General features: G+C 36.8%; 1 protein-coding gene across 1 annotated transcript in view; it reads left to right on the plus strand.

The window, feature by feature from the left end:
• polybromo (protein) overlaps positions 1-14,293 on the plus strand; it is a 702,481-nt gene that overhangs the window by 204,959 nt on the left and 483,229 nt on the right. Inside the window, exon 10 of the mRNA XM_090389959.1 lies at positions 9,132-9,230. Coding sequence (XP_090246085.1) covers positions 9,132-9,230 — 99 coding nt within the window. The remainder of the gene's footprint in view (positions 1-9,131; positions 9,231-14,293) is intronic.

A 14,293-nucleotide genomic window follows, 5' to 3' on the forward strand; every position in this document is an offset into this window, starting at 1 on the left:
CTGTCCCTGCAAATCGAACCCCCCACTCCCAGACCCCTATTTTCACCTCACAAAGAGCAGAATCCTCCTCAACTTTCAGCCCTCCCCTCTTTCTGTCCCTTCTAACCTGTACCCCTGTTCTATGTTTCCTTTTTTTTTTTTTTTTTTTTTTTTTTTTTTTTTTAAACTTGGTCTCTGTCAGGAAGCTCAGGCAACCCTGCATAGACCAGCCAGAGTATGATGGGCAGCCTGGCTCACCTCCCAGTGGTGGTGGTGGGCACCGTGGGGGGTCCCACTAAGGGTTCTGCAGCCAGAGACACAAAGATAACACTACTCTGACAGAAACCAGACATTACACTTTTTCTGGCTTTTACAGAGATTCTGTACTTCACAAGAACCATGGTGCAGATGTGGGAAACCACCAGTGGCACCTTTCACAAAACACTATGCCACTATGATGGCACCAACTCCTTACACTTTTCTTTGCACCTGTATACCTTTGGGTTGGCTGGGGGCCGCTGACATCTGGGCCAGATGCCATCATGAAGCTCTCCTTTGCAGACCCAAACTGTCTTCCTTTCCCTGGCAATGGGTTGGCTTCCAATACCAGGGATGATTCCCACATTTGTTCCGCCATAGGATGTCTCCTCTCTTCATCCTCCTTGTTTCACACTTTGATTCCACTCCTTCTACTATCTTCCTCATTCAATTTCACCTTCTTCTCTCTTTTTTTTTTTTTTTTATCTCCATCAGGGAGCTCAGGCTACCCCCAACAGACAGCAGCTAGAGTAATGTGGACAGCCTGGCTCACCTCCCAGTGGTGGTGGCAGGCAACGTGGAGTCGCACTAGTGGCTCTGCTGCCAAGAAGACAGAGCATAACAACAGAACCCACAATATTTTACTTCTGTTGCCAATTGTTTAATTAGGGCTTGCTTGTACTCCTTCAGTATTTCTAGCCATTACTGGGGCCCCATCTATGCACACACACCCCAATTCTGTCTGTCTGACAACTTTAAATATTTTTATTTTATGAAATCATCAATTTTGAAGTTTTAATGCTGTTGCTTTCATTTTTATAGGCTCAGAAAAGGAGATCTTCATTAATGGTTTTATTGTCAACATATATATATACTATCAAATGAACTACAGTAAGTATCTCATTTAATAGCATATTAATGACACACCACTGCAGTCAGTCACTTCATCTAGCTGTATTGCGAATAGTTTATTTCTCATCTTTTCAATTAGCTGATTCTCCAAACCTCCTAACATATCGGAAATCTGCTGCAAGACTGTTATTCGAGAGAGGCAAATTACGAAACTGCTTACCATGGTTGTCACCTAGCAGTATTTGTACCATGTCAATCACTGCAGGGAGAATAAGACTTTACCCAATTGTGTGTGGCTTCTTATTTTGTGCTATCCTATATGCAGCCTAATATGGCACCAAAAGAGCTTTGAATGAAGCAGTTATAGTACTTCCAAAACATTTTTGCTGCATGCAAACTTCATCTGTCTTTCTACTGAATTACTCCTGGTAATGTTTCTATGTGCCACTTAAGTTTATTTGCCTTCAGACTGTCAGCCGCAAAAACACAGATGAGAAACTGAGATCATTCTTTCCCTTTTATCACAACTCTTGTAAAACTGAATAAATATAATTATCATATATATACAAGATTTTAATTTGAATGCTGGCGTTTGTTGCTGCAAGAAACAGGTTTGTCACTTGGTTTCAAAACTGAACAATAACATGTTTAATGAAACACTAAATCACTGTTAAAGGGGGCATTCAACTTTGTTTACACATCCACATATTTTTAACAATAATATAAAAACAAAATATGTGCCATGTACTGTTGTCAACTGTTAGTTTTTGAAAATTATTCATTAGTTATATATTCGTCATATAAATCAGCCTTTCTGTTTTAGTCGCCCTTTGATGCAAAAGATCAGTGTTCATTGTCTGTGCTCTTTCTTCTAAAAGCTTACATTGTGATGTTTTATTACACTTCATAGTAAACTGTGAAGTAAACATATAAAGTAATCCATGTAGCAGGTCATTAAACCAGACCTACAGGTCTAGTGTAGGTTTGGTTTAATGAGTGATGTGATTTAATGAATTGGTTTGGTTTAATGAATTGCCCTGTATACAACTTCAGTGAGTGATGTCACAAAGTGACATCACTCACTGAAGTTGTATACAGGACAATTCAGGAAGAATAGTAAATATTTTGGGAGGTTATAGTATCGATTATTCTGAGTAAAATAGTCCATATAAATATGTGTTCAATTCTCAGTGGATATGGGGATACAGCTGTTTGAGCACACACAGCTCCCTGAATCAGATGTAACCAAGAAGCAGCTCTAACGTGACGCTGTTTGGTGTCAGAAGTGTTGTTAAGAATGCTGCACATCTTCACACATGCTGAATATGCCAATGTGGTATTTGTCTACGGTTTTGTGGTGGAAGTGCTACTGCTGGAATGTAGTCCTACTATTAGTACACGAAGAATTTCTATGCGTATCAGTGTTCCACAGAGAGTATGGCAAACGTTATGTGAGCACAGCTTGTATCCTTTCATATACAGCAGGTGAAACACCTTCAGCCAGGAGACAACGCCCAGCGATTGGAATTTTGTCAGTGGGTAAATTTTAATCGCCGATTAATTCCATTAATACTGTTCAGCAGTGAAGCTACTTTCACCCTTGACGGTATCAACAACACCCGCAACTCTCATAGCTAGTCAGATGAAAATCCACATGCCACTGTATAAACAAATTTTCAACATCACTTCTCTGTAAACGTGTGGTGTGGTATCATCGACAATCAGTTGATTGGGTCTGTTGTGTTATAAAATCGTCTTACAGGGCCCATTTACCCAGAATTTCTGCAAAACGAACTTCTATTATTGGAGGATGTTCCTGTGGTTACAAGGATTGGTATGTACTTTCAGCATGACAGAGCTCCTGCACTTTATATCCATCTGATGATACAATATCTAACTCGAACTTTCTCTAAATGATGGATTGGCCGTGGTAGTCCCGTTCATTGGCACCAAGGTCTCCACACCTCACTCCATGAGATTTTTGTTTGTGGGGGATGGATGAAAAATGCAGTATACAAAGAAAAGGTGAATACAAGAGATGAATTGCTTGCTCGCATTTTGCATACTGCTGCCCTCATAAAGGAATGCCAAGATGACCTCACATCATATTACCACAAGAATTGCAAAGTGCATTCTGATTGGTGGTAGGATTTTCGAACGTTTATTGTGAACTATAAAAATTTGTCAGTTATTTGTGTTTTGTATCATTCATTGTAATTTCGTTCATTTTTTCATTGTAGTTTTGTTTGGCAGTTACCTCCGCTTCAGTTATGGCTTCCAGGGCATCCACAGTTGATTGGCCCAGCATAAACCCATATTGGTTTGTAGACTATAAGTTGGCATTCTTGTTGTGTACTTCTATTCACTGTTTCAACAGGTGTTCAACAGGTGTTCAAACAGTTTACTAATTAGGTGTTCAAACAGTTTACTAATTACGTGTTCAACAGGTGTTCAACAGGTGTTCAAACAGTTTACTAATTACGGATAGAAGGGCAATTGATCTGTAAGAGTCTTGGCTGGTCCTGGAGTTTTTTAGGGTTTTTCGGGATCAGTTGAACAGTGGCATCCTTCCAGTCATTTGGGAATCACCCTTGCCAGAGTCAGTGATTAAAGAGCTCCAGTATAAGGTCGGGGGTGTACTCCACCACCTTTGTAACGATTTCCGGTTCAAGATAGTCTGACCCCGGTAATTTCTATTTTGTAACTTTGTGGCAGCATTGTTAAGTTTGTCAGCTGTGAACGGTCATTCTTGGTGTTGGATTTCGTAACTTTCATTTTCCTCACGGAATTGCTGTGGAATAGATGAAGCTACTGGTTGTTTGAAAATTGCATCTAGTATGTTGTTTATTGTTACATGCCAGCTTGTGGTCATGGTTCCCAGAGGTGTCCTGGTGGAGGGGATCACCTCCCCTCTGGGGAGTTTGTTTGTAGTGACCCTGTAGACCCCCCCCCAGTGGTCAGTGTTACTGATGGTGGTAATGGGGTTTTCCCATGATTTCGGTTTACGAATCCTGAAGAGTGCAGTATACGCATTTCGCACTGCCTAAGAGCCTTCACTTTGGCAACCGGCCAGAATCTGCATGCACATTGGAAGGCCTTTCGCATGTGATTTATGTCTCATCTAAGGGCCTGCAGCCCTGGTCCCCACCAGGGGACAGCACCCAGTGTACGGTTTTTCTTTTTAATGGACACCTCACAAGCTGCAGCAGTCAGATCCGTAACAGCTCGCTGGTGTTGGTCTGGATTCAGTTGAGGGTCATCATTCTGGAATCTGAGGAGTAAGACAGGTGTTTGCATTTGTTTAAAACGATTCCAGTCGGCTTTGTCAAGTGTGTATTTGTGTGTTAACTGTCTGACTATTGGTGTGCGGGAGATAGTGTTTCATCTGGAAAGTAATAGTCCAGTGATCATATGTTGTCTATTCTTTGTGGACTGTCCAGTTTGAGAGGCAGTTCGCCAGTGTTCTTGTTGCTAGTGTCACATCTATTGTCACTTCCCACAAAGTGCTGGAGAAGGTTGCGAGGTTATTGGGCCGATTAATAACTGTAAGACAGGTGTTTGCAAGGAATTCCTCCAGGCATTGGCCATTTCTGGTCCACCACCGATCCTCAGTTTTGCTATGCCACATCTGGGAGTGGCAGTTCACATCTGCCCTGTGACACGTTTGGCATTTGGAAATTCGTCTAATACCAGTTGCAGGTATCTGATTGCTGGTAAAATATCATCCTCGGGCCTACAGTACACTGAAATAGCATAGAATTCACCTAGGGGAGGGATCAGGTGGACAGCCTAGGCTGAGCACAGGTGTGAATCTTGTGGTAGTAATGTTTGGGTTTTGCACCAATATGGCTGCCCATGGTGTTTCTCCTCTATTTTGGATGACTTTATATGTCTGGGTGGTATCCCCCTGACCTTGTGTGCAAATGGCTCCTGAATTAGAATGATGTCCATATTCTCTTCATTTTGCCTAATTTTGTCAACTACAGCTCGAGCCTGCTGTGCATTTATTTGCATAATTTTAATCTCGCTGCTGTTAAATGTTTTATACATCATACCCATAATCAATTCTGGTCTGATGGATGCTCTTTAATCTTAGGTAGACAGGACATTTGTTCCTAATAGAGTGGTCGTGCTGTATTTTTTGCACTTTGAAATTTGCACAGACAGGCTCACTAGATTTGTTTGGGCATGTGTTGTACTCGTGCCCTTTTTCGGCACAGTGCCTATAGGTTTTCTCGGTCTGTTGTGGATCATGTGCCTGAAACACTTGGGAACAGCCAAATCGGTGACTTCCCCTTTGGATGAAGATCTTGTTTTGTTTGCAGATTTTCTGCCAGACCCCCAGCAAACTCTACCACCCAGTTTATGCCATTTCCAGTTTTTGTTTTTGTCAGATATTTTGGGATTATTAGTTGTTCTCGTTCAGTGTCAGGTAAGTTCTCTTGAAGGTTCCTGAGATAGATTTCTTCCCTTAGTTTTTCAGGGGTCAAGGCTTTATCAGTGTCATATATAATTATTGATGGACCCTTTTTCTTGGGTGTGTCATCTGCAAATCCAAGCGTGTGACTTCTTGGGTTTCTTAGAATTTGTTCTGCCTCCTCCAGCATCTCTGTTTCTATAATTATCCCTGTATTTTGGGTTTTGCAAATTGATTTGATTTTTTGGTGTTGAGATCTTCATTTAATTGTCACAGTGGTCTTGATTCCTTCAGATTTTAGTGCATCTTCAGTGGTAGGTTTTACAATGACTAAATTTGGTCGCTGGAGCAGTCTTCTTAGCAGGTATAGGTTTGTTAGTTGTTATTTTGTTGTCAGAGGGTTTTCTCAGTGCATCAACGTAGGTAGGGGTGCACTGTAGCATTTGATTGCCCCTACCTTCCAAGTAGGCTTCCAGTTTGGCTGTGTTTGTTTCTGATCCTAAGTGAACCTTCAAGAGGATGGTCTCCAGTTTAGCCCACAGGCTAACAGTGTTTCCACGGAGGTCTCTGATGACCCGATTGCACAAGTCCTTCATAAGGTTTTCGAATTGGGTGCATAATGTTAGCATCTGCTCTAGAACTGGGCCATCTGGGAGTGTGGGGTGTCCAGGATTTTGATGGCTCCGACTGTGTCATTGATTCATCTGTGACATCCGCATTGGTTGGTGTAAGTCCTTCTTGTTTTGCATTCTGACTTAGGGACCATGAGTTTCCTATATTTCTTTTTAGATACTGGACCTGGTCTGGTATTGTCTGCACCATCGTGTATTTCAACACAGGTAGGTCGGCAGTTGCCTGAAGAGGGGTAGGATGCAGTCTGTCCGGGTCCTCTAGTGTTTATTTGGTTGGTTTATCCATTTCAGGTTTTCAAGTACAAAATTTTGGATTATCGAAGTTTTGCAGATAATCTTTTCTTACAGACAGCGAGACGTTAATTACGTGAATAAGTTAACATCCATTACATCCATGGCTTGTTGAGGCTGACAGCTGGGGAAATTCTAAGGCCAGCTGGAGTGACACCAGTCTCCCCCCCCAATCAATATCATTAGAAAAATCCTGGGGCTTTCATTCGCTATGTAGCCATACTAAGTATAATTATAACAATAAATGCAGAATAAATTAAAATCCTGTAATTTCTGATTGGATTAATGTAGTTTACTTCATTACCAACTGGGACAAATTACTTAGAAATTTTTCCATGTATAATTAAGGTAAAATGGAAACCTAATTACAATTTTGAAAGAGATCAAAGTCACTATTTTATGGTAAGACCCTTTAAGCTTCTTCCCCACATTTTAATAGACTGGACTTGACTGGTACAACAATTATAAGAACCACCATTGTGTGTGGCAAACAGTAAAACCCTTTTGTGTATATAGAATGTTTAAGTTAGAAGGTGCTGGTGTTTATCTCACTTATTTTTAGATTTAGGCTGCTTATTATCTAGACTGTTTTTTGTAATTGAAATTTGTTAATTTGATGCTAAAACTGGTTATTACTGTTTTATGATTTTTAAATTTAAATTTTGCTTAATCGACTCCTTTTTTTTTCTTATTGGGAAAGTTGTATTCCATACTAAGTTTATTCTATAAACATCATCCGTGTACATCTGGAATGAATGCAAGTGATTTCATTTGAAGAAAAAACAAAGAAAAGATGGTGGTATTATGTAAATTTTCCCTCTTTAATACTCATATTTAGCTGTGTGGAACAATGCAATTTGTATCATGTCTTCTCGTGGTTATACCATTGTTGAATCATTGTGTTATTATTTTCTACTCAAATACAACCAGTTTTACATTTGTTTCGAAAAATGCAAAGACACTAAAATAAGGATAGAGAACAACTTTCCCATTTATAAAAAAAAATTAGTTGATTAGACAGAATGTACATTTAGAAATTTTAAAATCTAAATGGTAATACTTTATGATTTCAATCTTACATTCAAAAATTTTAGCCCAAATACGACAAAAAAAGATCCAGATGACAAACAACGGAAACCTAAAAAATAAGTAAGATAGACCCTGTTGCAATATATTACATTTTGTGATAAAGTCACTTTATTAAAAAGACATTTTTGTTGCTATGAATTATAGGCTTCTGATATGATTGCTACAAAACTATGTAGAAACCCTCCAAGTATTAAATCAGAGCAGAATTTGAACATTCTTATTGATACGTGTTAGATGACTTTCATCAACCGATGAAATACCACCACTTTGCTTATTGGAGGCTTGAAGTGGTTAAACCCATGTTTAGTCTCCAGAGCAAAGTTTCCGGCATCCCCTCCCCCCCATACTTCTCCTTCAACCCATGCATGGTACTAAGTACTATAGGTTTTGATACCTTTTGTGTTTGGGGTTTTCATAAAAAAAAAAAAAAAAAAAAAAAATGACAAAATTAAGACAGAGAGAAAACAAGCAGGTATCAGACTTAGGCAGTTTAAGTCTCTTATGCTGTTGCAGTTTTTTTCAGTACCAGAGTTACATCGATTGCGCAGATTTTCTTGATTATAATTTTGAAAGAAAAACTGTGTCCTTTAAATCAGACTAATCAATATAAGCAAGCTTCTTTCTGTGATCAAAATAACTGTAACCCATTGTTTTTCCTATTAAAAAATCATCTCTGATAAATTTGTTTCCTGTGAAATTTTAAATGAGCATGGATAATAAAGAGTATTTTGCCAAAGCAAATGCTAAAGTTGCAGTTTTAAATTATATTTTGACCACAGGAGCTGCTCCAGCTTTCCATAATAGTGTTTCTGATATCAGAAAAAGCCAGAGGCAGACTGGATCAAAAATTATTACCAGGGAAAACTTTTAGCAGCCTCATACTACTGTTTATGGATAAAATCACACCTCCATCAGCCTCCAGCTCACCGGGGTTTCCCTGGTATGTCTTATGAATAGTCTGCCTCTAAGTAAACCATTACTGTATTATGAATGGACAGTTCATTGATAATCAAATTCTTTGATGTGTATCTCTATCTCTCTGAGAAGTTAATTGATAATCAAGCTCTGTGATGTGCATGTCTAACAGGCATTATAATTCAAACTTCATGTCATAAATTTTAAAGTGAACAAGATGAAGCTTATTATATGAAGTTCTGGAAACTTTTCTGAGGTGAATGCATTGGTGGATGTCCACCAATTGGTGGATTTTTTTTGGACATTTTCATTACCAGATTTATAAAGTGTTATTTTATTAACTGAAATAAGAATTTAAATAATCCTTATCTGAAATGCTAATGCTAAGAATGCGATGCTTCTTTGCTAAGTTATGTGCTTTGTGATGGGGGAGAAAAGGATAAGGATATTTAGACCCCCTTCCCACCATCACAAATGTCTTGCTTTCCTGTGACTGCATATAGGTATATATGCATTGTGTGCACAAATACACATTTTATATATAGTTTAAAATAGTTTATATAGTTTATCTTTCTTGAGTATAGCACTTACTAAAATTTATTATTCAGAAACATTCAGTTTTCTGTATTTTAAAAAATTATCTACAAGAAAATCCTGAAATTACTTCATTCTTACAAATTACTCTTTCTTCCATTTAGGGGAGGCAGTACAATAGTACAATGGATGTGGTGGATGATTTGAATTTAATGTTTGAGAATGCAAGGAAGTATAATAGACCAGATTCTAAAATATTCAAAGTAAGTAGTAGTTTTTAAAGTAAAATGTTAAAGAGTAAGTACAAATAATAAGTAGTTCTTTCCTTACTGTTTGTACTCCTCACAAAAAAAAAAAAAAAAAAAAAAAAGGAAAAAGTTTAGAAGACAAAAATGAAGTACAAAATTAGGTATATATACTGGAACATTGTAATTGAGAATGTTGAATTTAGCATTAAGTTAATTTCAAGGTTTGTATTCCTTAAGTTGCTTAAAGACCCACACTAAGAAATCACATAGATTATATATACTACATGTACTTTTTGAATTGTGGTTAAGTAGATTTAGAACAATCTAATATTAGGACAAATACATTTATGAAACTAAATTATAATAGGGTAAAACCTAGTGTATCTCTATCTATCCTATAATCCTATTTAAAATGAAATCCCATTTTAAAGGGGAAATTTTACAACAGAAATATTTTCTGGTCCCAGTTGACTTTCCATATTATTAGTGCTGTTAATCTTATTGCACAATTATTTTTGAAAAATATTGAGTACAACAAATCATTTTGAAAGCTCACCTAAAATAAAATATATTGGTTTTACAACAAAGGAAAAAATATGAAAATTATAAATGACACTATCTATATTGAAAAAATAGCAATGGGAGAATTTACTTGGGAAAAAAAAAAAGTTTTAAAGATGCATGAGAAAGGATTTAATGATTATGCCATTATGTTCAAATTCAATTTTTTACCCCCTGTAGCAAGTGATGGTACTTTTATCCAAAAAAAAAAAAAAAAAAAATGGATGGTATGTGATGATGCAATCTGTAAGATGACAAATTTATGTATCAGTAATTCCTTTTTTCTCCTAAAGGAAATTATTATTTATTTTTGTTTTAATTAACAAAATCATATGAAATAAGATTCATGACCATAACGAATCGAGTTAGTTAATGTACACAGTCATCACACTTCAGATACGTTACTTTTTTTTTTTTTTTCTCTTAAATAAAATAATTGTTTTTCATTTTCTGTGATTAATAGAAATTAAAAGTAAATATAGTTATCTCCTTATCAATTAATTACTAAGATTATAAACTTTATAGAAGACTTACCGTATTTCCCCTTGTATAAGACGCACCTTAATTTTGGGGCCCGAAATTTGAAAAAAAATGTATTACATAAAGTTATTGAACTCAAGTTTTATTCATCATAAGATTCATACAACTCATCACTGTCAAAACTCCCATCCATTAGCTTGTCCTCATCTGTGTCTGATGACGAATCACTGTCTTCATATATTACCTCGTCCTCAGTTCCATCTATGGCATTTGAAATGCCACACTTCTTAAATGACTTGACAATGATCTCAATCTTGATATTATCCCAGGACCTTTTCACTCAGGTACAAACTTCTCCTATAGTTGGTTGCTTCACTCTTCCTGCTGGTGTCAAATTGTCCCCAGAAGACTTCATCCATTGGTTCCATTCGTCTCTTATGGCAGCTTTGAAGGGTTTGTTAACGCTGACATCAAGTGGTTGGAGCTGGGATGTCAAGCCTCCAGGTATGACGGCAAGTTTTGTTTTTTGCTCTGCAGCAATCTTCTTTGTATTTTTTGTTATGTGTGCCTCGAACTGATCAAGCACCAATAGGGCAGGATTGCGTAAGAGCCCACCTTGTCTCCTGCTCCAAACTTTCTCAAACCAGATCTTCATCTCATCCTGATCCATCCAACCCTTGTCATGAACGTGGAATGTCTTCTTTTGGCATTGTTTTGCGTTTGAAAATCAGCATAGGAGGCAGCTTGGTTCCATCAGCACAACAAGCTAGAACAACTGTATAATGGCTCTTTTCATGTCCACTTGTCTTCACAGTTACAGTTTTCTTCCCTTTCTTATCAACAGTTCTGTTATTTGGGTCATCAAATTGAAGGAGGACTTCGTCCATATTTGCAATCTGTCCCAACTCAAACTGATGTGTCTTCCGACATTGAATGACAAAACGATGAAATTCAAGGACCTTCTGCTCATAGCTTTCAGGCATCTTTTGGGCAAGTCTGGTGTGTGTACGCATTCTTAGTCCATTCCGTTTCATGAACCTGAAGCACCAATTGTGTCCTCCTTTGAAATCAGTAACTTATTTTTCATCAGCAATTCTTCTTGCCTCATGCTGAACCATCTTTGTGGACACAGGAATTCCAATTGCCCTTTGCTCTTCAATCCATATCTTCAGTTCCCTCTCTAAATCAGGCCACTTTGCTGACTTGCCGCTCATGGCCTTCTTCTGCCGTGGCGTTTTCAGTAGGGTTTCTTCTTCCCGTAGCCAGTCTCGGATTATTTTCTCATTTGGAGGAGGAACAAACTTACGTTCAGCAGCACGATTTCCATTCACTTTTGCAAACTGGATCACTTTTAACTTGCATGCAACACTGTATGAAAATCTTTTCTGAGCCATTTCTGGGCAGAACGTGGCAAAACAGAACCTAATATAACGGTAACAAGTGCGAAACAATGAGCGCAAAGACAACAAGCACGAAAAAGTGGGAAATGCAAGTAAAAAAAATTTACAGCCACTGTATAAGACGCACCCAGTTTTTAGACCCCAAATTTTTCAAAAAAAGGTGCGTCTTATACATGGGGAAATACGGTAATAAAATTCTATAGGTTTATGTTCTCTAAACTTAGCCATTTGGTTTAATTACAACTGCATAATATTTATTACTCTTCTCCCTTGTTATCTTTTTTTTTTTCCCTTAAGTCTTTTCTCTCTGTATACATGTATCTTTTCAAAGTGACATCATATTCACAAGTCTTGCATAATAATACATGCAAAGTGTGCAAGGACTGTCTAAAGCCAACAATATTGCATCAAAACTATGTTTAATCTATGAATTTCTTTATTCCTTACAAATTTTATAGAAAAGAGAAATAATAATTGGATTTTTATTTATCCAATTTTAATGAAATTCGATTTGGCTCAACAATATTTTTTATAAGCCCAAATACAAAATTTCATGAAAATCCTTTCGCTGGGAGACTCTGTTACATGTGGATAGACAGTGAGCACTTAGCATATATGCATTGAGTGATCACTTGAATTATGACCAACTACCTAATATCATGTTGGGCCACCATTTGTACTGATGACAGCCACTATTCACCTAGGATAACAGCTACTATTGACATCCACTAGATGTCTGAAATCATCTGTAAGGATCTGCAAGGTTTATACAGTTCAGAATAGATGATGGTTGTGTGTCCATATGCCTCACCTCCCATTCCAAAACACACTCTGTGCTCTTTGCTTACCACACACATCCATCTTGTATGGATCCTTTACAATTCTATCAGTGGGGTGGGGGCCAGTTTGATCTGTTGGACACCATTCTTTGTACACCCAACGTACAAGCTCCCACAATCATGCCCTTTTGAAAAGATAACCCCATGATATCTTTTCTACATCCCATTACTGCTACTTCATCTACGTCTTTGAATTGCACAACCAGACTGACATAACATTGGAAGCTGTTCAGCTTTTTATACTGTGAGCTATGCAGCATAGTCCATTATGGATGGGGTGGTCATAATTCAGTAATCACCGAGTGCATATGCGAATGTGCCTAAACAAACTTCCTCAAATGAGTATAAAACCACTTAAGGAGACTTTAAATTTGAAAAATCAAATTTAAAGTCTCCTTAAGTGGTTTTATACTCATTTGACAAAAGAAAGAGGGGGAAGAATTAGCAATCGAATTCATGTCAGTTCAGTTTGAACCCACACATTCTCAATTTTAAATTGTATTTAAGTAAAAATAAAGCAAAATAAAAAACTCTTGAAAATTTTAATAGAAATTTTGATAGGAGGCTATAGGCTATGGCTGACATATATAGAATAGTTGCTGAAACATTTCTATAATTACACTTTCCTCTGTCATTTATTGTACCAAAAATTATATTTTCAGTAAATTTCCAGTAAAAGATTATTAGAAAATCATTTTATTTTCTAATAATTATTTATTGCATTTTAGTTTTTTTTTTTTTTTTTTTTTCCACCGACGTTTGATGAGAGAGAGAGATGGGGAGAGCCCCCTCAGGAATTAAATTTTTATAAATGTATCCCTGACCTTACAATTGAATAATATATTTCAATACAGCTTTTTTTTTTTTTTTTCTATCCTATCAACTTTAATATTAAGAGGGAATTAAAGAAGCTTGCTGATTGATTTAGGAGAGACGAACAAGTTTCTCTACGTCTAATATCGAAATAATTAATTATGAATTATTTCAAAATATGCATTATGTACCTGCATGCCTCTGATGCACACCCAAAATTAGAGGTCACTCATAATAATACATTTTTTTCCATAGAAGATGACTAAAGGAGTACTACTTCTCAAATAAAATGGAGAAAATTAAGGTTAGAGCTGTTATCAAATATTTTGTTGATGCAATTTCAGATGCATCATTTGATTTGGTCCCCACTGAATTTCATGTATTCCCGAGTCTAAAGAAATACCTTTAGGAAAGGAAATCTGCAAATGATTCTGCTGTGATTGATGCTGTAGACATCTTGTTGGATAGCCAACCTCAAGAATTTTTTTTGGCAAGAATTAAATTGTATTAGCATTGCAGGTGACTGTGTTAAAAAAATAAAAATGCTTTCATTGTTATCAACCTGTTATTTTTAACAGAAGGGTTTTCAACTGATCACTCCTCATAATTCACATTATCTTTAATTGACCTGCATGATTTCATTCAAAAGAAAGAACCATAAATGCAGAAACATTTTAAAGTGTTGTGCATGAGGAAAGACTGCCTGGATATTGACTTTTAAAATGTACACCAGAATATCCTAAAATGCATATTTTTTTTTATTACTGTACTGCAGCTGCACTCAGAACAAAGAAATTAATCACATCTTTGTTGGACATGTAGAAAAAAGATAAGATTAGTCTTCATGAATTGTATCCAATAAAAACTTTGTTGTGCAGTTATCACAACAATAAATGGATTGCCAATTATAGAGGGCAAATTGTAAGTTGCCTTACATTTTTAAATTGAATATTCTTAAATCTTTCTTTGAGAGTTCTAATTGTTT

Source organism: Mastigoproctus giganteus, chromosome 2 (genome assembly GCF_048544385.1).
Source record: "Mastigoproctus giganteus isolate SK-2022 chromosome 2, ASM4854438v1, whole genome shotgun sequence".
In the NCBI taxonomy this organism is placed as follows: domain Eukaryota; kingdom Metazoa; phylum Arthropoda; class Arachnida; order Uropygi; family Thelyphonidae; genus Mastigoproctus; species Mastigoproctus giganteus.